The sequence below is a fragment of the Podarcis melisellensis genome, assembly GCF_964234715.1.
Source record: "Podarcis melisellensis genome assembly, chromosome: 2".
Classification (NCBI taxonomy): Eukaryota; Metazoa; Chordata; class Lepidosauria; order Squamata; family Lacertidae; genus Podarcis; species Podarcis melisellensis.
Genome location: NC_138529.1, coordinates 65,608,743 through 65,636,063, shown reverse-complemented (window position 1 = coordinate 65,636,063; position 27,321 = coordinate 65,608,743). Strand labels below are relative to the sequence as shown.

Here is a 27,321-nt window from a genome sequence, read left to right as displayed (position 1 = left end):
GCCTGCCAACCTAGCAGTTCGAAAGCACCTCTGGGTGCAAGTAGATAAATAGGGACCGCTTACCAGCGGGAAGGTAAACGGCGTTTCCGTGTGCGGCTCTGGCTCGCCAGAGCAGCGATGTCACGCTGGCCACGTGACCCGGAAGTGTCTCCGGACAGCGCTGGCCCCTGGCCTCTTGAGTGAGATGGGCGCACAACCCCAGAGTCTGTCAAGACTGGCCCGTACGGGCAGGGGTACCTTTACCTTTACCTTTATGTCAGTTGAGCAGCTGTGTCCTTGCAAGCCATCCTTTTGAATTCACTAGAATCTGTGACTTAATAGTCCCATGTGCCCTGCACATTACAGCAACATGGTATCTCCGTTTTTAGTTGTTTAAGTGAATTGAGACAAGTCAAAGTTTGCCAAGTGTGTGAATTCAAACTTGATTATTTGCTAAGGAAAAGGTTTACTTGGATTTGAAAAGCACTATTCATTTCAGCTCTGAAATGCCTTTGACACACATACCCTGTTCCGGAGAATTTTGGAGTGCAAACACCCCTGGCAGCTACAACTGTAACAGCATAATGAATACAGTTGCTCTCATCCCAACTTTTGCAGACCACACTTGCTTTTCTTTTTAAAAATACATTTTCATTTGCAATGACAGCAGCTTTATCTCTTCTGGCATATATGCTGAAGAATGGTGTGGGGTAAAATTCAGTCAGCGCTTAAAAAAAAAAGTTAATAAAGTGCTCTTGTTAGAATGATGGTTAACAGTGTACGTTTCGCCATACAGCTACAAGCTGTGCAATTTGACTTAAAGCGACATCAAAAGCCTATGATGCCAAAGACCCACTCATCAATAGCACCTCTTGTTAGAGTCGTACAGTCTAAGCACTAGTTATTATGTGAAATAGCTGTGCAATTTTCTGCAGCTCCCAGCTGTTATTTAAGATTCTGGGTTTATTATACTCTGCACTCATCTCATTTTAAATTGTATTAAAGTGTTTCCTTATATTGTTGTCCCACTCACAGGTTGTGGTATCTACAACAGTCAATGTGGATGGTCATGTCTTGGCAGTGTCGGATAACATGTTTGTGCACAACAACTCCAAACATGGTCGGAGGGCTCGAAGGCTTGATCCTTCGGAAGGTACGCCTTCTTATCTGGAACATGGTAGGCATTTTTTGTTGGTTGACGTTGCTTTTTTAACTGTGGGTCTCTCGGGTTGTGTGAGGGTCCCCCCTTTTCTTCCATTACTGGTTGTCCTAGCGAGATCATAGGATGAGAGGGTCAGTGTCTTCTCTCTTTTTCCCCAAGGAGTACTTTCCTCATTACTGGCGCATAGTTTTTAAGCATTTGGGTAATTCCAGCAAAATCAGTTCATGCAGTGAGTTTAGGCTCAAATGCTTACTGTGGGGAAGCTCTTCCCATCAAATGTATGGGTATTGTTAGTGCATTTGAAAAGGCCATGGGTAGGATATGTAGAGAATTAAATTGTGCACCGAGTGTTCTATATGCCCAAGAAAGCCCAATTCTCTTCTATGATGCTGAGGAAGCTCTTTAGGCTCATGGAGTCCCAGCTGTGAGGCACATGGGAGACCGGTGCACTCTTTGCAAATTCTTAAATAACTGATTTGCTTACTGTGGCACATTGTAGCTATCACATGACAGTTAGAATGGTCACATGGTTGTACGAATTGGGTCTCGTCTTTCAAGAAGCAGAACTGAACAAAATGGTCTGCTTTTTTAAAATAAAAAATTGGGAGCATAATCCAAAATTGGTTTCATTGCGTTATATTTTACATACTGTGATTTAGGGCAAGATTAAGAGATGGGGTAGTTTTCTCCTCTTTGTCCCATGGACAGAGTCTTAGGTTGTTTCCAGACATCCACAGAAGCCCTCGCTTGATTCGTTTGAGGATTATGTTGCCAGACTCAAAAAAGAGCCAAGGTCAGGTTTCAGTAAACCAATCTTCAGAACAAAATCATATGTTAATATATTTACACATCCTTCCTATAACTGAGAGCCAGATTAGGACATAGAGTACTTTCTTGTAGCTACCTGGATATTCATTTAAAACTGAATCTAAAAATTCAGACTTTCATCATAGCCTTGGTCAAATTGACCATTTATCACCCTGATTCTGGCATCTATAAAATGAGAAAATAAAATTTTATTTATTTATTTGAAACGCATCTGTCCTGTCATTCTTCCTTAAAAAGAAACCAACATAGCTAACAATCCATAATGCAAGACCTTAAAAAAATGCAAAACATGGCCAACAAATTCTTACCAGCGTATCAAAACCACATAAGTCAATAAATATACAGTACTCATCACCTGCAAGAGCTCAAGAGCTCTGAAACAGAAATGTTATACTTGTCCCTTGAAAAAGACGTGGGTGTGTGTGGCAGATGTTCTTTACTGGGAAGCCAATCCATAGCCTTGGGCCACCTGTCCATAGTGACTGCGAATCTAGTCTCTGCTTGTAGTGGCTCACCTGGAAGATGCCAGATGCTACAAATGGCTAAAGGCCTAACAATTGAAGCGTTTGGGTTTGGTTAGTGACACCGGCAGAAAAGCTAACATGGCTAAAGGAAGGGCAAGCCCTTCTATTTTTAACATGGCATGGCAACTGTTTATATCTTACATGAGACAGGAGCAGCAGGCAAGGATTCCCTGACATTCTCATGGTGGTCTTTGGAGAAAGCTCATTGATTAGGGTATATTCTTGTATGCTATTTGTATGTATAGCATGACAATGTATTTTCCTTTCATTCATAATATCCTGAATGCTCGTATGGATGAATAACGCAAATGCAGTCAAGTTGTTTGCAACTGTTCTTGATTTTTTATTTCATTTTGAAATATATAATAAACCTTTTTTAAAAACACACACACACATTAAAAACAAAACAAAAGCCCTAGTCTCTGACAGAAGTGGGATACTAGCAAGAGGCTCAAATGATGAGACATGCAGGCTCTTATGGGAGCAAGTTGTTCTTCCAGTCAACTGAAGGTCTAGGAATGTCTGTTTCTGGTAGTTAACTAAATTCCCTGGGCTGCTGAGAATAAATAAAATAAGTAATGAAAAAACCAATCATTTAAAAATAGTTAGTACCGAAAAACTAAAAGGCAACTATACAATGTATAATGGCTGGGGAAACTGTGGTCCTCCAGGTGTTGCATCATGTCAATATCTGGACGTGCTTCAACATCCCCATCCCTGCTATATATATTAATCATTGCAAATTAATTAATCACTGTGAGTTGTTGCCACCTTAGTCATAAAATAGAGTGTGTAAACTGTAATTATAAGAGCTGGTAGTGGGCACAAACAAGGTATATTAGAATCTGCCTACTTGTGTGTGGCTTACTTCACTATCTCATTCCTAACTTCACACAGGTAGGCTGTGATCCTGTGTACACCTACCTTGGAGTAAACCCCACTGTATATAGTTGGCTTCATTCTGACAAAACGTGCATGGGATTGTGGTGTTAGTGAAGCCACAGGGGAAGGTTCAGCCAGATTTTGGTATGTGTCTAGGGTGCTGATTCCTCACAATTCCCATTCAGTGTGTGTGTGTGTGTGTGTGTGTGAAGTCTTCTCATGCCTGATATCTAATCCAGTTTTCATGGATGGTCAAGAAAGCTAAATACCATGGAAAAAGCTGCAGAGTGAAAATGTGCTTTCCCATCATTAGATAAATCAATACTCAACAGAAATTCTCTCACCTCAATATTTGAGTGTGATATCATCACACCCTACCATTTTCCTTTGCATACATTCAGAATTACTGGAACAACTTACGTGAGTAAATGTAGTTATGCAGAAAATGCATAATGAATCAGGTCCACAAGTTTGCACTTTCTAACCTAAAATTCTTAGCTCTGCAGTGTTTCTTATTATGTAAACATAACTTACATCTGTATTTATTTAGCTTTAACTTTTTAGGCTATAACTCATACTATAGATTTTTTTCCATCCCTGCCAACAACCTAATTTAATAAACAAACCACTGTCATAATTTTTGCCTGATTTTACTAAGGAATGTGCAAACTGTTATTTTATTAATTAGCAAGACGCAAAGCTATACAAAGGATATTTATTCATTCATCCTTGAAGTGTCTTAACATAAACCATAGCCCTTCAAAGCCTGCTTTTTTTATTTTTTAAGGAGATGTTTTCCCCCTACAAGGAGGCCACATGAATACCTGCCAGTTACTAAGACAGCGCTAGATTCCTTCAAGCTTGGAAATATTCCTGTTCTCACACTTAGAGCACAACTATCTGCTCTAAATATTTCCCATACTTCCACCCCATGAGATGAGGTAATGTTTTGGGGAAAGCAAAGGAAATCGTACTTTATTATAGCAGTTTTCCTGACAGTTCAGCTCATGACAGTCAACACCAAATTCTGTAGTTCTACTATTATCTTCTAAAACTGGAATTACCGGTAAGGTTTCTATAGCCACTCTCCAAATGTCTCCCATTTACTTATTTGAAACAGTTTGGAGGTCATTGGGGAATGCTCACCTTTTTAAGAGACCATTGTGCTGGAGAAGTAGCTTACTTAAGGGTTGGCTCAACAATTAAGCAAAGTGAGCTGGCTGCCTGAGACACCAGATGTTGTGGAGGGTGGTGGCAGCCCCTTTGGCCATTCACCCAGAGCCTTTATGCCAGCAGTGGGAAGCCTTTGTCTCTCCATATGTTGGTAGCCCCATTAGCTGCAGCCAGCATGGCCAATGGTCATGGATGATGAGAGGTGACCAACGAAATCTAATGTCCAGAAATGGTCCACAGATTTAAGATTCAGGACAGGGAATCCTGTCCTCATAACCACAGGATATTGTGGATCTCTTTCCAAATATAGTCTTGTGTAGAAGAGTGTTTCTGGTGCAATGTGTGTTATTAGTTTATTATTACATTTATTATTATTATTACATAGCTTGAATAGTAGGCAGACTTACATGTTTTACAATTAGGCCTATTTTTGTTACTGTTGCCTATATAGTACTGAGCCAATCATACAAGGTGTCACCTTCTAGAGCAGCCTTTCTCAACCTTTGGTCCCTAGATATTGTTGGACTGCAACTTCCATAATCCCTAGCTAACAGGACCAGTAGTCAGGGATGATTGGGGTTGTAGTTCAACAACATCTGAAGACCCAAAGCTGTCCCAAAGGACTCTTTTTGCCCTCCCAGTTTGGTTCCAACCATTTCATGTGTCAGAAATCTGGTATGCTTTGGGGTTATCCAGCCTTTTTTCCATTTATAGTCCACTTGTCAGTCAGTAAAAAGGAAAGTTACTCTCAGTGGTTTATCTCAGTGTAATCAAAATCATGCTTTTACATCCACCAAGTTCTTGATAAAACATACATAAATAAATAAATACGTTACTCAACTAAATGTTTCTATATTTAAAAAGTAATAGCTGGCAAAGGCTAAGCAGCATTGTGTGGTACAAGCAGGGTAAACCACAGTAATCAGTGGCTTGCCATTGTTATTATGGTTTACTCAGTTAATAGTTTCTTCTTCTTTTTTTAGAGAGAGGAAGAAATTCTGCTTGATTATATCAAAACTTATTTAGATAAATTAAGATGTTTACAGAGAAACCAATGTACCCAAAATCAGTATTGACCTCCAGGGTTGTAGCTTTATAAGGAAAACTACCCCCCCCAAAAAAACCCCCAACAACCCCAGACCAAAAGGCATTTGAAGGAAAGTGGTTACGATACAGAATTTGCCAGATGAAATAATGTCTTTACCACCCTACCCACCCAGCCCCAACAGAGGTGGATGACTCTTCTGTCCTGCCACAGAAGTTTTGTGTGCCATATTAACAAGTCACTGTAGCGCTTTTTTTTCTTTAAGGGTGAAATAGATCATATCAGTTGTAAATAAATTCCATAAGTATATGAGTTTAACTAGAGCGATCTTTTCGCTTTCTGGGGAGGGGTGGATTCCTTTCAAGTGTGTACACACACACACACACACACACACACACACACTTGTATTAATCTATCTATCAAATTTTATATGCCAGCTTACAGTAAAATCTTATTAATGAGAGAAGTTAAAATGCATAAAACAACTTTTTAAATGCACTTATGCTGCACCACCACTCTTGTATTTGACAGTTTTATATTAAGGCTGCACTGTGAAGTGGTGTTAGGAGTTGCTTTGTTAGCCTGGTGCTATTACCTCCTTTGAGTAATATTTTGACAACTATGCACCAAAGCAGTTATTACCTACAGTGATTACTTGCTAGAATGCAGTTTGTCCTTTGACTGTATCCCTCTAGGCTGCTCTATTCACAGCTCCCAGAAATTCTTCTGTGGGTATCCTCACTTCATAATCTGTTCAGGCAGAATTTCATTTCCTCGTTGCTGAGGTTGACTTCAAACAGCCAAGGCAGTGAACGAGGTTGTAAAACCACCATGGGCTGCGTTTTGACAGTCGTAAAATGTGTGCGTATCTTCTGACATGCTATAGACTACTACATAGTATAGGCGCGATCATGGCTTATCTTTTCCTGAACTAGAGGGACCTCAGCAGTAAAATGATGCGACACTTCAGAGGAATTCTGGAAAAGAATGAGCTGCAACCTCTTCGCTGGTGTCAGCATTGTAGCCACTATCTCACCCCTTGGTCTGAATTCTCTGATAACCACAGTTCAGTCGTCTGTAACTAGGGGGATGAGATTGCAATGTCTTAGCAAAACGTGAGCCTGATTAACTCTCTCTCTTTATATAAATTAAGCACTGACTAGAAGAGTATATAGATGAATATAAACATCTGGGTAGAATTAAGACAGTTAGGAACACTGTTGTAGCCAGTGGAGGCTTGTCCAGTGAGGGCACTGTCCCAGCAGCCTTAGTCTGCCCTCAACCAGCCTCCATCTTTCCGCCGCCTTTCTCACAACCAGTTCAGAGAGCTGCTCTGCCAGTCACTGTCTCTGGCTTTACCTCCTGTTGGTCTTCCTACCTTTCCCCCTGTCAGTTTCAATGGGCACTTGCTACCACTGGTTATCACTGCTAAAAAGCTTGCCATGTGGCATCTGTAACCACAGCAAGGGTAATTATCTGTAGCTCATGACCCCATAGTAGACCCCAGTGCTATCAGGCAAGCAGCACCCTGGATTTTCAAATGGCTGCAAGAAGTAAGCAGACATTGTTTTCCATTTCACCTTGTACAGTGCTACCTCGGGTTACATACGCTTCAGGTTACAGACTCCGCTAACCCAGAAATAGTGCTTCAGATTAATAACTTTGCTTCAGGATGAGAACAGATATTGTGCTCCGGTGGCATGGCAGCAGCAGGCGGCCCCATTAGCTAAAGGGGATGTTTCAGGTTGAGAACAGTTTCGGGTTAAGTACAGACCTCCGGAATGAATTAAGTGCTTATCCCGAGGTACCAGTGTATTTGGCCACTTGCAGCTCTGTTTCTGTTCCTTTGCAGTTCGTCTTCTGCCTTGCTGTCTGCTGTGGTCAAATTATGCAGCCTATGTAGTTTGTGCGATTAATTGTGTAAATTAGGTAATTACATTGTCACTATGTTATTCCACTCCATTAATTTCAATGCAAAGAAAATGCATTGGGGTGTGTGTGTGTGTAATCCATTCTGTATCATTTGCGGATTGAAAGGAACACCAACAGGAAACATGGATAGAACTCACTGGATTGATTTCCATTTTGAACAGGGGACAAATAACTGACCACTGACAATTTCCACTCCTGCTTCTGTTTCCATTGGAATCCCCCAACATCCCTCATTGCAAAGGAGTGGTGGTACTGCCCCTGTGTTATCAAAGGCGACAGATATCACAGACTACCTCCTCCAGCCTGGCCCAATGACTTGTGGCAAGCTTTCTAGTGGCTAAGAAAGCAATCCACAGCTGCTGAGCACACTACAAATATTATAGTCACCTGGAGGCTCTTTTGAAGCATTCTCCATGTTGGGGCCCTGACACGTGTATCAGCCCTAAGTAAGCAGGGGGGAAATTGTCAGGCAAGGAAAGAACATGGAAATAGGCCATACATCAGATTTGCAAAAGCAGGCAAGGTGGCAGGAGGAAGCACGAAATAAGTGAGCCCACAGTTCCCTTAGTGTAAAATAAAGATGTTAGTGCTGCTCTGGCACATGTTGAGAAGATAGCTCAAATCTTGCATTTCCACCAGATAACAAAGCAGTGACGTTCAGGTGAAATCCTGCTTCGTTCAGTGGGGGCCAGGTTTCACTGTAGACGTGTGCAAAGTTTTATCAGCACGCTCAATAGCCTCGCTTCAAAGTAATTTCCCAGCCTGCAGGTTGTATTTATTTGAATTTAAAGCCAATTGCACAATTGGTTTGTCTCTTTTTCTCCCCCTCCGCGGCATAATGCAGTAGCCTCAAAATTATAGTGCTAGGGACCCTGTCGGCTCGCATGCTCTAACACTTTATTATCTAATGATCTAATATGCAACAAGGCAAAGAGGAGGTGCTCATCACTCTGACAGGATGCCTAAGAGAAGTGACTAAATTACTTTATGTACCATTAGCGCTAGCAGCCATGGTGAACTCACCGTGAGCATTTATGCAAATACTCCCGAATATATTCAAGTGGCCTTGTCAAGCTGACAACTGACAAGCAGTTTAAATGGCTCTCTCTTCCTTTTTTTTTTTTTTTAAGGGCCAGGGCTGTGCTTTTTTCCTTCTCACTTTCCCCCTCTACCCTGTGCAATTACTGGATCTCTTTGGCAACTGCTTTGATTCTATATCAGTCTCAACAAATAGCAGAAGCCAAAAAGGCAGTAGGGTGGTGGGTGGTGGGATAGCCAAGCCGGCCTGTGTACATTTTTCATAAGTACACATCTTACAGGTATGGCAAATTAGATGGGTCATTCCAGTGGTGGAACTGCATTTTGGGGGCCCTGAAGCTTGAAGCCTCCAGGTATAGGGCGGTATATAAATTCAATAAATAATAATAATAGTAATAACAACAACAACAACAACAACAACAACAACAATAATAACAATAAACTGTTATGGGGACCCCTTTGCAACCAGTAATGAGTTTTGTTATCTTCTTCTATGGGATTGTTCCATGACAGATCACCACATTTTAAAAAAAAATTACATCTCAGATTTTGATTTAAATTGCTGTACTGGATTATCTCATATGTCAAAGTTGCTGATGTGAAGAAAAATTTCCTATGCCTTATAGTTTTTGATTTGTGTGGCTCAAATTGGGTCTAATAGACCCCCCAAAAATTAAAAAATGTGGACTAAAGTCACTTCTGGAGCCTCTCTGGGATTAGGGGCCCTGACGCTTAAGTTTCATTAATTTCATAGTAGATCCGCCCTGAGCCATTCTATTGGTCCATTTTAAATACTGCAAGTTTTGAACATTTTTCCTGTTCCTAAATTCTAGCTCAGCGGCAGAGCATCTGATTTGCATGCAGAAGGTTCCAGGTTCAATAGGGCTTGGAGAGATCTCTTTCTGAAACCCTGGAGATCTGCTGCCATTCAGTGTAGAAAGTACTGTGCTAGATGAACCTATGATCTGATAAGGCCATAGGTTCCTATGTTCCCATGTAATTCCCAGGGTCTGACCAAAATATGATCAAAGATACATCTGACTATTGGTTCAGTTATATGATGCGTTGAAGCCATATATATTTATTTTATCAGTTAAGTTTCACACAGAACCTATTTACAATATTTGTTTGTTTATTACATTTATATTGCACCTTTCCTCCAGTGAGCTCAGGGTGGCAGACATAGATCTTGTTTTCCCCATTTTATTCATACAACAACCCTGTGAGGTTTGTGAGGCTGAGCGTGAGCAGCTGGCCCAAGGTTACCAAGTACGCTTCATAACTGAGTGGAGATTTGAACACTCGTCTTCCAGGTCCTTGTCCAGCACTCTATCTGCTATACCACGCTGGTTCCAATACACCGTTTTTTAATGAACTAATGCTATGGCTAGGAGGCAGAGGAGGATTACCACCAGCCGCAAAAGTTATCCTCTCTTTGGACTTGTGCATTAACATTTCCTGTATTCACTAAGTTCTGGAACAGACTCTGAAATAGATACTAAGTATTAGAACAGGCTATGAAATAATGATTCATTTGCCTTAATAATAATAATAATAATAATAATAATAATAATAATAATAATTTATTATTTGTACTCCGCCCATCTGGCTGGGTTTCCCCAGCCACTCTGGGCGGCTTCCAACAAAGATGAAAGATACACTAAAATGTCACATATTAAAAACTTCCCTGAACAGGGCTGCCTTCAGATGTCTTCTGAATGTCAGGTAGATGTTTATCGCTTTGACATCTGATGGGAGGGTGTTCCACAGGGCGGGCGCGAATACCGAGAAGGCCCTCTGCCTGGTTCCCTGTAACTTGGTCTCTCGCAGTGAGGGAACCGCCAGAAGGCCCTCGGAGCTGGACCTCAGTGTCTGGGTAGAACGATGGGGGAGGAGACGCTCCTTCAGATATACTGGACCTTTTACACCAGACCTGCACTTTAGGTGGGGGTGATGTTCCAGGGATAGTACATAAAGCCAAAGTTGGTTGCAATGGCAGGGGGGATTGCCAAAGCCCCCCTTCCACTTTCTACCCCCATTGTGTGTTTTTTTTTAAGCAGCCTAGGGCATAAAGCTAAATGTGCGCAAGTTCAACGTGCGTAAGTTGTGACTCTACTGTATAAACTTTCAGAAATATGACCTATAATATCAAGGCTGCACTGAAATGGCAAACCAGGACTTTTATTTTAAAGAATAGTCAGATCTCCAACATACGTCTTTGGGAACATATTCTGGAATTATGTGACATTCCACCATAGTGTGTCTCTGCATTGGCTCAAAGCCTTTCAAGGGTTTGTTTAAATCATTGTGGATGCTGAATATATTACTACCGTAATGAAAATTTTCCCCACATTTCCTCCTGCACACCATTAACCATCACTTACTTGGAAAATACATTTTATTTGAAAATTATCAAAGGGAAGTTTTGTGTTTGTGTATTAAAATTCTCATAGGTAAGTTACATGGTTTTTGTTGCAGCTGCCTTCCTTTCAGGGTGGTCAAGCTGTGTTTGTGGGTGCCTTTTCTTTCGTTTTATAATTTCAGTAATTCTGCAGACTTTCTCAGTGCCCATATCCTCATGTCATCAGCTGGGCTTTTCTGTAAGCATGAGAAGGGGTCTTGCTGTGGACCTCACAGCTTTATTTCTTTCCTTTTTTTTTAAAAAAAGTGAAGAGTTTTTCTTACTTTAAAAGAAATGAATGCAGAGAATGCTTCCTTTAAAACCCAAATAAATGAGTGCCCAGATCTCTGGTGTTTGGTAGGCAGCCTCCCTGTCTTCCTTTACTTCACATTTGTTGTTTAGTCATTTGGTTGTGTCCGACTCTGCTTGACCCCATGGACCAGAGCATGCCCGGCACTCCTGTCTTCCACTGCCTCCTGCTGTTTGGTCAAACTCATGCTGGTAGCTTCGAGAACACTATCCAACCATCTCGTCCTCTATCGTCCCTTTTTCCTTTCCCAACATCAGGGTCTTTTCCAGGGAGTCTTCTCTTCTCATCAGGTGGCCAAAGTATTGGAGTCTCAGCTTCAGGATCGGTCCTTCCAGTGAGCACTTAGGGCTGATTTCCTTAAGAATGGATAGGTTTGATATTCTTGCAGTCCATGGGACTCTCAAGAGTCTCCTCCAGCACCATAATTCAACAGCATCAATTCTTCGGCGATCAGCCTTCTTTATGGTCCAGCTCTCACTTCCAATGGAAAAAGTAGCCACCCATAACCATAAAAGCAATACAGAAAGCTCGACTTTCTCTATGCCTAGGGTTGTATCCAATGGAGTCATCCCATTAGCGCAGGGACTTCTGCCTGTGCAATGGGACTTCCTCTCCCTCTCCTTTTCCTGTGCCCACCCTGAGTCTGCTCGAGCCTCAAAAACAGATTTGGGGGTGTGGGGGCAAAGACAAAGTCACATTGCGCCGGTGGAAGCCCTTGTGCTAACAGGATGACTTCACACCAGAATTCTTAAGAAACTCCAGAGTGCCCCGTGGAAGAGGCAGGAGAAATGGAAGCTTTATTTTGCATTGAAGGACATATTTTGGCACAGCACTAGAACATCTATCCTTGCTGCATATGGAAGGCAGCAGCCATAGGTGCAAGAGGCCAGTGGTGTCAATAGATAGCTCATGACAGAACCAGAAAGTACAGACCCAGGTTGCTTTTCTGTATTTTTCCAATCATCTTTCCCCACCCCGTTCTGTAGCTGGGTTGAGACAGAAATAACTGCAACCATTGCTGTTTGGGTTTTACAGATTTGGAATATTTAACAGTCAGCGTGTCAAAGCAAAACTGTATCCTGCATTCTAGCAACGTATAATAGTTTTCAAAGATTAAGCGTCTCCCTGCTTCATGTGCAGTCATACCTTCATCTGTGAATTTATGGTAGTATTATGGTTTAATGAATTGAACAAGTCCCTGAACAACAACAAACATCCTTTTTTGTTCAAATTTAGGTACTGCACACTTTGTTCTTCAGATGAATAATAAATCCAATATGTTTCTTTGGCAGTAAACTCCAAGCTACCTTTATTGCACATTACTAATAAGTGCTCAAGGGTTTGTGTGTGTGTGTGTGTGTGTGTGTGCGCGCGCGCATGCATGTGTGTGTGTATTTGCAAAGCGCCACTGTTACTTATGCTGCAAGACACACAGAGGCTGCAAATTTATATTCCGACAGGCAGAGGCAAACCTCTGAGAGCAGATGGAGCAGAGTTCACCACAAAGGTTTAATCCTATCAAGATGATTCCTCTATGGCCATCTGGATTATCCAACACACAAATTCAGTGCTTGTTAAAAATACAACGTAGGCCAAGATTAACGTCACAGATTTTCCAGTAGACTTGTTCATGTTTGATTTTATGATTCCCAGGCTCTGGAAAATTGCATTAAATGATATCCTCTTTTTTTAGAAAAGAAATCAAAACAAGAATAAGAGCACAAAGATGTCGTGAGTTTTTATTTGTAGAAACCAAATTACAGTCTGTTGTTCCCCAACAATTTCCTCATATTTTTTTCAGGGTTTCTTTAATTTGACTACTGTCTTCCTGCAGTGTCCAAAAAAGCAGAATTTATCCAAAAGTAGGAGAATTGATAAATGTTGTCACGGTATGAGAGCAAGTAGATTTCTTGATTACAGCAAGCGTGGCAATCAACTGAATTAGTAAATAATTAATGATTCCTTATTTATACCGTTTTATTTATTGGCCATTTTACACTTGTCTAAGGTTGGGAGTTCTAACCTATAGACTTCCGTTTCAGTTCTTCCTGCAGTGCTGATGCAAAACCTCTGTGCAGCTGATGTAATTTCATTAGCATGATTTTGAAAATATGCCTAACACAACACGCAGTGTGGGGCGAGGGAGGAAGTGGGATAGTTTCATTTGAAATTAGGCCACATTCAATTTAGCCTGCGGTCTATTCACCATATTTATAACTGCGTAAACAATTTACTAACAAGCTTGAATTAGTACATTCATACTTTAAATAATTACAATCTGTTATCAATCATTACCATGAAATGAATAGAGTTACTGTAAATGAGGTCAAAACCTGGGGTTCTCAGGGTAGGGTAGGCTGGGATGCCATTTATTTTCAATGGAATAGGCACCATTTCCATCTTCCAGCCTTGGCCAGGCCAGATGTGTTTGTGAAGCTGGGAGAGGCAACAAGCAGGTATGGCAGAAACAGTCAGGCATCTGGATAGACAATTTTCTATTTCCCCATGGCTTTTCCAGTGCTTAGGATTTTCTCTTCTTCCAGGGCTTCTACCAGGTTTGGATCTTCAGTTGTGGTAGGAAGTTGCCGTGGCAGCTGCCTGCCTGCCTCAGTTCCACAAAGAGTTCTGGCTTAGGTCAAGTGACTTTTTATCTATGTAGCATCCCAGAAGAGTTTAAAATCCATTTAATAAAGGGAACTGGGTACATTTGGCCATCCAGATGCTGTTGAATTCAAAATCCTATCAGTCCCAGATGGTCAGAGCTTTAGTCCAACATCTGAATGGCCAGGTTTCCTCATCCCTGATTTACAATAAGTAGACTGGTTTTAAGTCCTCTTCAAAAGCACCCCACCCACCCAACCCCATCCAATAGATTTTATTAAAGCATCCCACTTTGACCACTGATGTAATGTGACCAAGTGCATGTCTCCATCACTAACACTACAGATGCTGAGAGTGTTTGTGCACATTGTGCAGGTCAATAAATCCCATCCTGATGTTCATAAGGAGAGCCTGCTGGGTCTTGCCAATGGCCCATCTAGTCCAGCATCCTGTTGGACTAACAGTGGCCAACCAGATCACTGTGGTAAACCCACAAGCAGAACCTGGGCACAAGAGCACTTTCCTCTGGTGGTTTCTAGCACCAGGTATTCAGAAGCATTTCTGCCTCTGACAGTGGGGGCAAATAGCTGTTGCAGCCTCTGTTTCGCAGTCCAGGAAAGACCTCCTGCATTCTGGATCCTGTCTAGACATTCTGGCAGATTCCACTGAAGCTTTTGTACAGTGGAACCAAGTGGTCTCCACATCTCTGATTCTAGTAATCATCTGTCTACAGACAAAGGCGTTGGCTCCCCCATAGTGCTTAAGCACTCGCTGTCTTTGTCCCAGCTCAGTAAACAATTAAACAATTAAATTACAGACTTGCAGCAATATGCTTTATTGGGTATTTAAGCTGTATTTCCTTTTGCCTCCTTGCCTCTCTTGCCTTCTACTTCTCTTGCCTCTCTTCCTCTCTTTCACCAACAGTTCACAGTCCCCCTCTCCCCATAACCTAGACCCCCTGTGAGGATTTCTCCCTAGGTCTTGTCTTTATAAGTAATGGACATAATTTAAAACAGTAATTTAAGCATAATTACTAGCATAATAATAGGAAATCCATTAAAAGTTTTCCTCTTCTGCAGTGGTTCCATTGACTCTAGTAGAACTGGTAGGGAACAAGTAGCACAAAGTTCGCCTTTTAATTGCTCTGCAGAATTGTAGTCCGTATTGGGCCATGTACACATTAGCAGCTGAAAGCGCAGTGAGTTCGCTTTTCCCTACTGCGTTTCCAGTCTCATTTGCACGTTGCTGTGCACACCAGAGGGAGTGGGGGGTGGGAATGTCTTTGTCCAATGCACATTACCAGTTTGGATTCCCCATGGCTTCAACTCTCCCTCCTCCCAAATTCCTGGAAGCTGCCATCTGTATGTGCACAACAGCTGTCTCAAATGGACGCACCTCAGCTTAACTGAAGTGAATGTGGCTTGCATTTTCAAATCAGATAGAAGCTGGTTTGAGGGGAAATGCATCAAACAGCAGTATTTCTGAAGAAGATACGGTTTCTCAAGTAGATAAGTGGAGTATATCTTAATGCCACATTAGTATTTAGATCAGTTTAGGCTGTAATACCTGGGACTAAATATAACCAATTTCAGTGGAACTTCTGAATACATGCAATAGGACCAGTGTTGTTTTTCTGTGGGTACTCAAGAGTACACAGGCCCGGCACCTCTTTTCCTTAGAAGAAAAGCACCGCATAGTACTGTATTGCATATTAGGAAGCTAACCCAATGTAGAAATGTTAAGAGACATGTGTGGATCACTGCCTTGTCATGGCAAAGGGACTTGAATAACTCCAAGAAACTCTGAGCTATGCCGTGAAGGGCCACCTAAGACAGACAGGTCATAGACAAGAGTTTAGACTAAATGTGATCCACCTAGAGAAGGAACTGGCAAACCACTCCAGTATTTTGCCAAGAAAACTCCATGGACATTAAAAAGGAGAAGCTTTGAGAAGAAAGTGAGAGTTTCCAAGGCATGCTCTGGTTCATGGGGTCACGGAGAGTCGAACACGACTAAGATGACTAAACAACAACAACAAAATGTGTGTGTGTGTGTGTGTGTGTGTGTGTGAAGTGAGTGTATTCTGCAATCAAACCAAACAAAGGTTTGGGCATTAAATCTTCATATGCTCCCTGGGCTTCTCTAAGCTTACAGAGAGTATGTAAAGGGTCTCTGCTTACATTTTAGTTCAGGCAGGTTGGGGAACTTCAGAACCTCCTGCATTACACAAGCTATTTTGCTTTCCAGTATGATGAGTTTCCCTGATCTGTGCCTCAGGGACAGGCTCCTGGGGGTCTTCAACACAGCGAGGCCTTTTTCACAGTTCCTTTTAATGACCTGGGCTTTGTGGGGTGGAGTGGAAAGGACAAATTGTTGAAGAGGCACGTGAAGGCATCCTGAAAAATAGAGGTGCTTTTCAACCACATATGAAAGTTTAAAAAATGAAGTTTAAAATCCCATTTTGGCAAACCTCTAGTAAAAATATGTTCTCACATTCCTGTAGAAATAGGGATGTCTCATACTACATGTATACCAAGTGTCAACTTTGTGGAAAAATGCAGAAAGGCCTTAATTATTTGAGGATACTCTGACTCCCTGGCTCTGCTCATGTAATAGACTTCTGTGTGCACAACAGAACTCCCTCCCCTGTCCCCTCAAAATCCGCTCCAGAAGATTGAGGGAGGTGTCTTCTAAAGCAGACTTTTTTGTGGGTGGAGAAGAAGTGAACTCTACACTGATGTGTTGAATGCAACCCTTTCAGGTTGCTTTTGCTTTTAAGAGGGAGAAGTACACAACTATCCCATTTTCAGAAGTCTAGTAATTGGGGTTCCTTGGAGTATGTATGTAACCAACTTTTAGCTGTGTGGGTGATAGGAAAGAATTCCATTTTGGAATCCTCAGAACGAGGGAAAGGAAGAACTGTGCTTCAAGATGTGCCTCCTCTGAACCCAGTCCCCTCCTCACATTCCTTGAAGGCAGAGATAGAAAGCTTGTGGCCCTCCAGATATAGGTGGACTTCTGTGTCCACCAGGAGGGGAACTGTAGCTCAGCAGCAACAAGAATACCAGATTCCCATCCCTGTTTGCCACAAAAGGATAATTTTTGTTGGAACTGGGTTAAGAGGGGAGCTGAGCCCAAGCTCTTCCACAACCTGTGACTTCGGGGTGAAATGAATTTGAGCTTGCTACCTCTTCTTCCCCCCACCCCCCAAAAAATGTTTCAGAAATATTGAACAGTCTTTTGCTAGACTAAATGAAAGCAAGCAGCAAGCCAAATGTCTGGCCAGCCAGTTGGAAGTTTACCACCAGAACATAAGAAAATTCCTGCTGGGTCAGGCCCATCTAGTGCAACATCTCTTGCAGGACATAAAGGCAGCAGCACACCCCTGTTTGTCTGCAAGGATACGTGGTCTCCAGCATCAATCAACAGCCAGTCCTACACTGTTTCCATTTTAGGCTCCCATGATATCTGCACATAGCATACCCTCCTCAAAATACGGCAAATGATACTCTGTGCCTCCGTAAGTGTCAAGCAAAAGCAGTGTAACAAAATCTCTACCCTTGTTTCTTCTAGGTATAGTGACTGGCTGAAGATGAAAACAAAATCAATAAGTATTTATTTAAGCACTTAACTAGGGGATGACACAAAACAGTTTCCCCCCTTGTGCTGTTTACAAATACAGAACTTTAAAAAATATTATTCGGCAGTTAAATTGACGACCATAAATGGACAAATAAAATTCTACAGTAAAGCCATATAATTTATTTTCACACTATTTAGAAAAAAATGTTACCACTTAGAGGTACGTTTCTCTAAAATGTCATATTTCACATCTAAGCAGCATTCTATTTACTTGATTCATTAGGAGTGGGTTTTCAAATGAATATAATATTAGCAATGACTAGAAACTAGAAAATGAAGTGGAGATAAAGGTGACCTCATTGGGCCACCTGGGTGAAACGCCCCACTATTATTGCTATTATAAGGGTTGAAAAGAACTGTCAACTTCAATTCTCTCTGTTTCTAATTTTTCCAATCTTAATTTCCATTCTCCACATTTTGCAGCAATTAATGATTGATTTATTTTTCAATTTTTTTCCACAGAAATTCATCAGTATTTTAGTACAAATTTCTCCTAATAAACACATTTTATATGCCATTTTGACTAATGTACACACTTTTGCAAGTGATTTGCCCTAATATATGGATTTTTGTAAACATTGTTTTGCTGGAGAACTACATTGCTAAATTTGGATAAGTATGAATTTAAAAGGATAGCTGTGTTTTGATTCACATATTGTTTTGGAATGTGATAAACTCAGATTTAAATTTGATTTAAATTAAATCGAATTTCTCCTCCACTCATGATGCTGATGCTGATGTATATATAAATCACAATTATTTTCAAGGAGAGTTGCACATTCTGGGAGATTTAGAGGAAGAATCCCAGGGCTACAATTAGGCAATACCAGGAGTCCTAGAAAGCTGCCGACAGTTAGGATATATACAGTGGTACTTCGGTTTAAGAACAGTCCTGTTTACGAACGATTTGGTTTACAAACTCCGCAAAACCAGAAGTTGTGTCCCAGTTTGAGAACTTTACCTCAGTCTATGAATGGAAGCCAAACGGTGGAAGGGCACTGGCGGCGGGAGGCCTCATTAGGGAAAGCGTGCCTTGGTTTAAGAACGGATTTGGTTTAAGAACAGACTTCCAGAACAGATTAAGTTCATAAACTTAGGTACCATTAATCTTGATGGACCAATGACTTGATATGTTTTAAAACAGCTTTGTTTTATGAATTTGTTTTGACTTCTCAAAGTGTTTAGTGTTTTTCTGAAATTGCAGCCCTTATGCTTATTTAGCCTTACTGGAATATGCTGTCTTTTTGTTCCTGTGGGATGTGAACCGTTGTTCTTGCACAGCAGACAGGAACCTAGCTGCATGAACTTTATTTTAAAGAGATTTTGTGAGTGCAGTAGACAACAAGAGATAGTGTTTCTTATGTCTCTGGGAACATGAAAGCACAATTCCTATGCAACCTTGTTAGCCGCATATGCCAAATTGCAGAACTTGATCTTCAAAACTGTGTGAGTGAGCCCTTGGTTCTACTGCCATAGCATCTAGCCACCCTTCTCTAGGATAATCACTGTAGACTCAATACTATATTGACTATAGGCTGTATTAAGCCTCGAGGCCCAGTTGTACAGAGAGCTAACCTGATTGTGAATTTCCATTTCCATTGCTCTAAGGACTGTTTGATGTAGTCTGTTAATTGGTTTGCTTGAAGATCTTTGGACAAATATTTTCCCCTAGGACCATTTTAAACCCAGTCCAAATTTATTTAATCAGAATTGTTTGTCTCTCCCGTAATTGTTGCTTTACATTTTAAAGATGTTGCTTCTCGGCTGCGTCTTGCTTTAATTCGTTGCACAGATTCTGTGCAGTTAGATTGCATTTGCCCTTTTCATACATTATCAAATGCATATATGCTCATAGCTCAATTCTGATGACGTTGCTGGAGCCTCCTCTTATGGAATATGGAAGCTAAGCCAATGTTTCATGATGAATATTAGAGAAGAGGGCTAGGGGTCTTTCTTCCTGAGACCAGCACGGACTGTGTATTAATCACAGCACAAATAGATTACAAGACCAACAGCAGGACCTTGCTGATAGCTGTACATGGCACTAATTCGCCTCAGTAAGCCTGAACTTCTGAGTTCAATTAACCCTTATTCTCAAGGCCCACCCATAAACTCCAAAGTAAGCACAGTTTTCCGCTCCCTGTGTGTATGTGTGTTTTATCAATGTAATAGATTGTTTCTCTTTGAGAGTGGAAGCCAGGCACATTGCTTACATGAATTCTAGCTACTAATGAATGGGGGTGATGGGGCCACTGTGTCTTGGTGGGCATCTGCATCACTGTCCCTTCGATCTGGCAAATCAGAATCTTTGACGCTGCCACTAGCTTCTTAATTTATTTGTGTCATTAGATACCCTGGTGGCCCAGCAGGCGCTGCTGGAGGCTTCCCCAGTAAAACTGTTTGCCCACACAGAGCATTAGTGGTTAAATAAGTACAGAGCAGAAAAGGTTTCCCCCCTCCCCATTATAATTATTTTTAGTATTCATTTTCCTCTGTCTGCGCCATTGTGCTGAGGCAAATTGGAAATCTGGTAATTAGGCCCTGACTCTTAGTGTAGTATTAGAGTCCCAAGCCAAAGTTCAACACCCTGAAATGAAATTTAAACCAATTAATCAGTTAGATTTTTACCGCTTGTCCGTGTTTTCTCAGCAATTCCCACAGCACGTGGCCTTTGATCAATTCTCCTGCAAAAGCTAAAATGTGTGCCTGCTGCTAGCGAGATGGGGATGACATTAACATGGCACTCATAAAACAATCAGAGCAGTGAAGCCCTCAAACAGAACAGGGCATAGTAATATTTAATAAAAGCGAGCACATAATCTTCAGAATTAGCATTTTGTGCCTTGCAGTACCTTTGGGAGAAGAGCTTTTATTTGTGGAGTGATCATTATTATAACAAAGAACAGCTACCTAATAATTTCCACTTTAAGTCTGCAATATGCTATGAGCATTTCTGAACCATTATGCTAAACTGAGGCCCGGGTAATCATTTTATTGTCACCATTTGAAGGGAGGAAATTCCCCTCTACCTTTAGTGGCTGGAGAAATGAGAGAAAACCAAACCACAAACACAACACTGTAGTAGTAGTAATAACAACAACAACAACTTTTTTGTCTCTTCACATACTTTATACGCCATGGAATGCTCTGTATTCAGAAGCATAAGGGAAACCTAGTTGGCGTTCTATAGGAAAAAATTATGGTATTTGCTTTTGCTTCTGTTGATCTCCTGTGTGACGAATAGCTTCACTCTTACAGATGCTATTTTACTTCATTGGTTGATTTGTGAACTGGTAGTAATGGTGCAGTCCTAATCCCAAGCAGACTCTGCAGGGAGGTGCACAGATAGTGATGCAACCAGAGAGGGGCACCCCGCGCCCACCCCCGACCACACCTGTCAGGCACTCAGGCAGCCAGGGGGCGCGAAGGGGCTTCCCTGAGCCGGATGCAGCGCACTCCTATGGGTGGCTGAGAGGAGAGGAGCAGGCTGCCCCAGAGTGGGGAAGGGAGACACCCTGACTTTCCTTCCCGGACACTCAGCCTGTGGCGCCCTCCAAAATCTGATGCCCCAGTGCCCCGTGCTACTAATGTCTATGGGTAAGACGCCCTTGCACAACGTCCACATCAGTGGAGTATCATTCCTGTTGAGATATGACAGGTGCCCATAATCTGCACTTTCTAGAAAGAGTTGAAGACATTTTTGTTCCAACAGGCTTTCCCAGGTGATAAATGGGTTTTGATTACAAATGCCCACTTGCCAGGGTTTAAATCTTGCTTTCAATGTTTTCCTTGTTTTTGTGTTTTTTAATTATTTTATGTGTAGATTGCCTTGAGATGGGTGTTTAGAACAGGGGTCAGCAAACTTTTTCAGCAGGGGGTCGGTCCACTGTCCCTCAGACCTTGTGGGGGGCTGGACTGTATTTTGAAGGGGGAGGGGGAATGAACGAATTCCTATGCCCCACAAATAACCCAGAGATACATTTTAAATAAAAGGACACATTCTACTCATGTAAAAACATGCTGATTCCCAGACCGTCCGCAGACCGGATTTAGAAGGCGATTGGGCCGGATCCGGCCCCAGGCTTTAGTTTGCCTACCCATGGTTTAGAAGGTCAGTAATAAATTAATGGTAGCAGTAGCAGCAGCAATAGCAAACAAACAACCAACTTGCCAGTAGCTAGACTGACTTAAAAACCCAGTGCATCCTTGGATAGCTCAGTTTTGTCCCCATCTTAAAGGTAAAGGTAAAGGTACCCCTGCCCGTACGGGCCAGTCTTGACAGACTCTGGGGTTGTGCGCCCATCTCACTTAAGAGGCCAGGGGCCAGCGCTGTCCGGAGACACTTCCGGGTCACGTGGCCAGCGTGACATCGCTGCTCTGGCGAGCCAGAGCTGCACACGGAAACGCTGTTTACCTTCCCGCTGGTAAGCGGTCCCTATTTATCTACTTGCACCCGGAGGTGCTTTCGAACTGCTAGGTTGGCAGGCACTGGGACCGAGCAGCGGGAGCGCACCCCGCCGCAGGGATTCGAACCGCCGACCTTTCGATCGGCAAGTCCTAGGCGCTGAGGCTTTAACCCACAGCGCCACCTGCGTCCCTTTGTCCCCATCTTACCCCCTCCCCAAATACCCTGCTTTAAGAGTTTTTGCTGGCTGGTACCAATGGAGATTCAGCCACTAGTAACTTTGGACTGTCTAGGAGTTGTATAATAGGCCTTGTGGCACACAGCTCTGCTTTCCAGCAGGAGGGAATAGCTGGGAGCTCAGGAAGAGCAGCTGGGTGCAGGGGCTGCCTCGGCTGCCCCCAGCACCTACTGACTGAGCTGCCTGCCTCATTCTGCCAGACGGTAGAACCATCTCGGCTTAAGAGATTGCTCTTGCATTTTTCTGTCAGTGTGAAAGTTTAGAGTTGCTCTGCACTGCCTAGGTTATTGGCTTTTAGTGTTTATTTGATTGGATCCTATGATCTTGTTAAGCTGCTGCCTTATTTGTTCACCACTCAAAGAACATTGTGTTGCAGAGCTGCCGATAAATATAATAAATAAATAAATAATTTTTGGTGTGATGTGATGTAGACATGCTTCTGAGAAGAGAGAGTCCTCTAGGGTCTCCTCTAGAGCAGCATTTCCCCAACTTGTGGTTCATGGCCCACAAGCGGGGTGGGTATCAAAAGCTTTTTCATTTTTGCTTGAATGTCTCTCAAGTAACTAATAGACAAACTTGCAGCCAAAATGCACAAAACCAATGGCCACCAAGGACCTAAAGGTCCAAAAATCATGTGAAAATAAACTGATAAGTCACCATTCCAAGTAAATGTGGACCCATGGGTTGCATATGGTAAGGGTTAGGAACCACTGCTCTAGATCAGTAATGGCCAAACTGAGCCCTCCAGCTGTTGTTGGACTACAGCTCCCATCATCCCTAGCTAACAGGACCAGTGGTCAGGGATGGTGGGAATTGTAGTCCCAAAACAGCTGGAGGGCCGAGTTTGGCCATCACTGCTCTAGATGGTGTGTAGGATCAGGATGCTTTGAGCTGCTATCCCAAGACCAGTAACCACGTCAAAAATGGTAATTAGGGTCAAATTAGACATGGTGTTAATTATCTAAATGCAAGTAATTTGCACATTGAATAGCAGCTGCAGGAGGGCCCTCAGTGGGATTGTAGGTTTCCCTCTTGCTGTGCCCTCCACCCTGCCCTGTCCTTCCTGAAGCTGCAATATGCAAAGAAGGAAAGCCTTCATTTGGTTATGCGAGTAGCAGCTGGGAGGTCATTTTTGTTGGGGCCACTGCAAAGGTGAAGAGGAAAGGCTTAAAGTCTCCCTTAGACACAGTCAAGAATAAGACCCACAAATCCTTCAAAGAGTCATTCAAAGAACAAAAATAGGACAATGAATCATAAAACTACCAAACAACTGGTTATAGATCCATTTTGACTATCAAGTCTTTTTCAAAGATGTCCCAGTTAACACCAAGCCCTTTGGGAAGGTTTCCTAAACAATCTTCTGTGGACAATGTGTCCAAACAATTCCTCTTTTGCAACAGTGGCTGATAAGAAGTCCTTTCACTAAGCATTTTTCCTTTTGTTGAAAGGCTGTCCTCTACAAACACAACTTTATGTTATTACATCACATATTATCCAACTTCACTGAGATGCAGATTAGATTAGGTTTTATTACAAAAGATAGCTGCATGTCTGGTTTTGCCCTAAATGGCCATGTGAATTGGCTCATAGTTGGGATGCAAAAGAGGAGAGTTTGTCTGTCGTCATCCTGGTTTTCAAGAAACCCTGCAGCTTCTTCCAGATTGAGACATCCGGGCTCCCTATTCTACTATTTTACTACAGAATTTGCTGACTGTTTCCCCAGTTCAATACCAAATATATAATTTTCATGTTGTTGTTGTTTAGTCGTTTAGTCGTGTCCGACTCTTCGTGACCCCATGGACCAGAGAACGCCAGGCACCTCTGTCCTCTACTGCCTCCCGCAGTTTGGTCAAACTCATGCTGGTAGCCTCGAAAACACTATCCAACCATCTCGTCCTCTGTCGCCCCCTTCTCCTTGTGCCCTCCATCTTTCCCAACATCAGGGTCTTCTCCAGGGAGTCTTCTCTTCTCATGAGGTGGCCAAAGTACTGGAGCCTCAGCTTCACAATCTGTCCTTCCAGTGAGCACTCAGGTTTGATTTCCTTCAGTATGGAGAGGTTTGATCTTCTTGCAGTCCATGGGACTCTCAAGAGTCTCCTCCAGCACCATAATTCAAAAGCATCAATTCTTCGGCGATCAGCCTTCTTTATGGTCCAACTCTCACTTCCATACATCACTACTGGGAAAACCATAGCTTTAACTATACGAACCTTTGTTGGCAAGGTGATGTCTCTACTTCTCAAGATGCTGTCTAGGCCTGTCATTGCCCTTCTCCCAAGAAGCAGGCGTCTTTTAATTTCATGGCTGCTGTCACCATCTGCAGTGATCATTGAGCCCAAGAAAGTAAAATCTCTCACTACCTCCATTTCTTCCCCTTCTATTTGCCAGGAGGTGATGGGACCAGTGGCCATGATCTTCGTTTTTTTGATGTTGAGCTTCAGACCATATTTTGCGCTCTCCTCTTTCACCCTCATTAAAAGGTTATTTAATTCCTCCTCACTTTATAATTTTCATACCCATTGTTAAAAACCATGTCTTTTGTACCAAATTTTTATTTCAATGATTTCTAGCTTCTTCCTGCCTCCGTTTATTTATTGCATTGTCTTATTGGTCAGCATCAATCTTGTTAATAAGTGGCTCTAAGAGAGGGTAGGAAGGAGGCCTCTCCTTCAGACCATATTTTGCGCTCTCCTCTTTCACCCTCATTAAAAGGTTATTTAATTCCTCCTCATTTTATAATTTTCATACCCATTGTTAAAAACCATGTCTTTTGTACCAAATTTTTATTTCAATGATTTCTAGCTTCTTCCTGCCTCCGTTTATTTATTGCATTGTCTTATTGGTCAGCATCAATCTTGTTAATAAGTGGCTCTAAGAGAGGGTAGGAAGGAGGCCTCTCTATTTTCATTACCCCCCCCCCCCCATCAGTTGCCTGCTTGCATTGAAGAAGGAAGACACCGTTTTGTTTTGGATATAAAATTTCAGGGTGATACTTAAAATTGAAAACTATCCCTGAAGATACTAGCCCACCACGGAGTGAAGAGTGGATGAATAGATTATCTTGTTGATAATGCAGTCTGCCATGATAGCATTTGGAGTTCTTCACTGTCAACAAAAAGATGGAGGCAACCGGAAGGGTTTATTCCTCCAGAGACATGGAGTTGAAAGTGCTGAATTGGTGTTTTAGTAATGGTTTAATGAGGGGCTAATAAAACTGGGGGGTGGTGACGGCACTTGATGGGTCAGGAGAAGGCCTGGCATGGAGACTAATGGACATGCAATGGAGGTTAAGCCAGAGCTCATCCTGAGATTTCATTTCTCCTGCAAATGTAAGAAGGGACTAAAATCCTGAAACTTCAAGTTAAAACCCTGGAACCTGTTAACCTTATTTTTACATCCATGCCTTCCCTTTTGTTAAAAAGGAGGAAAACAGTCAACACACCTCCTTTCCTCCTGCTGCTAATAATCTCCTCTCCAAGGAGAAAGGGAGAGAATGGCAGGTTTCATCGTGCTCATTGAACTATGAATTATTTGTAAATTTCTAGAAAATATCCCCCTCCCACCGAGACATGTGGAATATTGGTTAAAGTTTGCTTATGTGGTGGGGTGTGTGCATGTACCATCAGGAAGTGTGTAATTGAGAAGCAATTTTAATTTTATCCATGCTCCGATTTAATCAGAGCATTTGATTCCTTGGAGGGCGTGGGACGATATTTTTAAACTGCTTTTATTAGCTGTAAGCCCAGCACCATGAGTTGAGCTATTAAAAAAAAAAAAGCGAGAAGCTTTCTGGAGTTTTTAATGCATTCATGGCTTTATGAGTGAAATGCAAGTCCAACGTAGACATATCAAAGTTAGTTGAGTGTGTATGTAGCAATTCCTTGACTGTAGTGTTCTAAGATTCCTTTCATTAGCTCATTTTTTGAGGTGCAAGCTTGATGCTGTGTAATGGATGGAAAGGGCTTCTTTCCATTCTTCACTCCCCTTCTTGAGCTGGCGGTAGGACCAGATTTCCCAGAAGGCAGACTAGGGACTAGGCAGACATTTTTAGAAACCTCAAAATCTTGTATGAAATCTTAGCCAAAGCAATAATCTTAATACGTAAATAGAAACAACAGTAGCACTCGTACAGTATACATCTAAGGTCCTCCTATACCAGGGGTCAGCAACCTTTAAGACAAAAAGAGCCACTTGGACCCGTTTCTGAAGAAAAAAAAACTGGGAGCCACTAAACTTGTCGTTATAAAAATAACTTTTTTGTCACTTAAAAAAAATTTTTTCTTTGTTTGACCCCTCAGAATTACTCCTCCTCATAGAAATAAACGTTAAATTAACAAGTTACCTTTTTTTTGGTGTGTGTTCTTCACTCCCCTTTGAAACAGTGACCAGTGTACATGCCCCTTTTCAATGCAGTGACCAGTGTACATGCCCCTTACAATGTAGCGGGCGGGCGGGAAGGTGACGTCGGAATGATGCGTGACAACGCACGCACCACCCCCATGCAACGTCACAGCCAGTACAGCGCCTGCCACAGTGGGGGGTGTCGGGGCGCACAATGCTCCTCCTCCCCTCGCTAGTATCTGCCCTGGAGCCGCGGCAAAGGTGTAAAAGAGCCACATGCGGCTCCCGAGCCGCGGGTTGCAGACCCCTGTCCTATACTTTAGCAGATGGCATTACTAGTAAAAATGTTTTTCACTGTTTTTAAACAAATACATTTTAGCTGCCTTGTCATGCTACCAAACTACAAATTCAAATTCTGAATATATTTCATGCTGCTCCCCAAAATATTGATGGAGAACTGCAAATGACTTTCAACCAGTTGCCTCTGTTGCTGAACAATGCAGAAGCTTAGATGGTGAACACAGAGTTGAACACATCCAGCCAAAGTTGAGTGTGCTCAAGTGCATTGAAATCAAAGTGATCCATCTTCTGGACAGTCCTGTGTGGTGGATCTGTATTATTTAATTTTTCTAGCAAGGATCTTTGGCTGGGAGGGAGAAACTTGCTCAAGGGTACCCAAGATGGCCTGGATTTGAATCCAGGACCCTCTGGCATGTTTCTCTTGAGACCATTTTTATTTGGATAAAATTCATACATGCCATGTTAATTATGCATCCGTCAAACTAAGGGTGAGGTAAATTGTTGAGAATCTTCATATTCC

The 27,321-nt window shown here is 42.2% G+C and overlaps 1 protein-coding gene across 8 annotated transcripts in view; it reads left to right on the top strand.

Moving 5' to 3' along the window:
- Nucleotides 1–27,321, top strand: part of EBF1 (EBF transcription factor 1) — a 375,555-nt gene that overhangs the window by 260,093 nt on the left and 88,141 nt on the right. For 4 of the 8 annotated variants that reach the window (XM_081901052.1, XM_081901048.1, XM_081901051.1 and 1 more), the window contains exon 8: nucleotides 1,015–1,132. In XM_081901052.1, the coding sequence (XP_081757178.1) occupies nucleotides 1,015–1,132 (118 nt within the window). Of the gene's footprint in view, nucleotides 1–1,014; nucleotides 1,157–27,321 lie in introns of all 8 variants that reach the window. The other 4 variants (XM_081901050.1, XM_081901046.1, XM_081901049.1 and 1 more) reach the window with 1 other exon arrangement.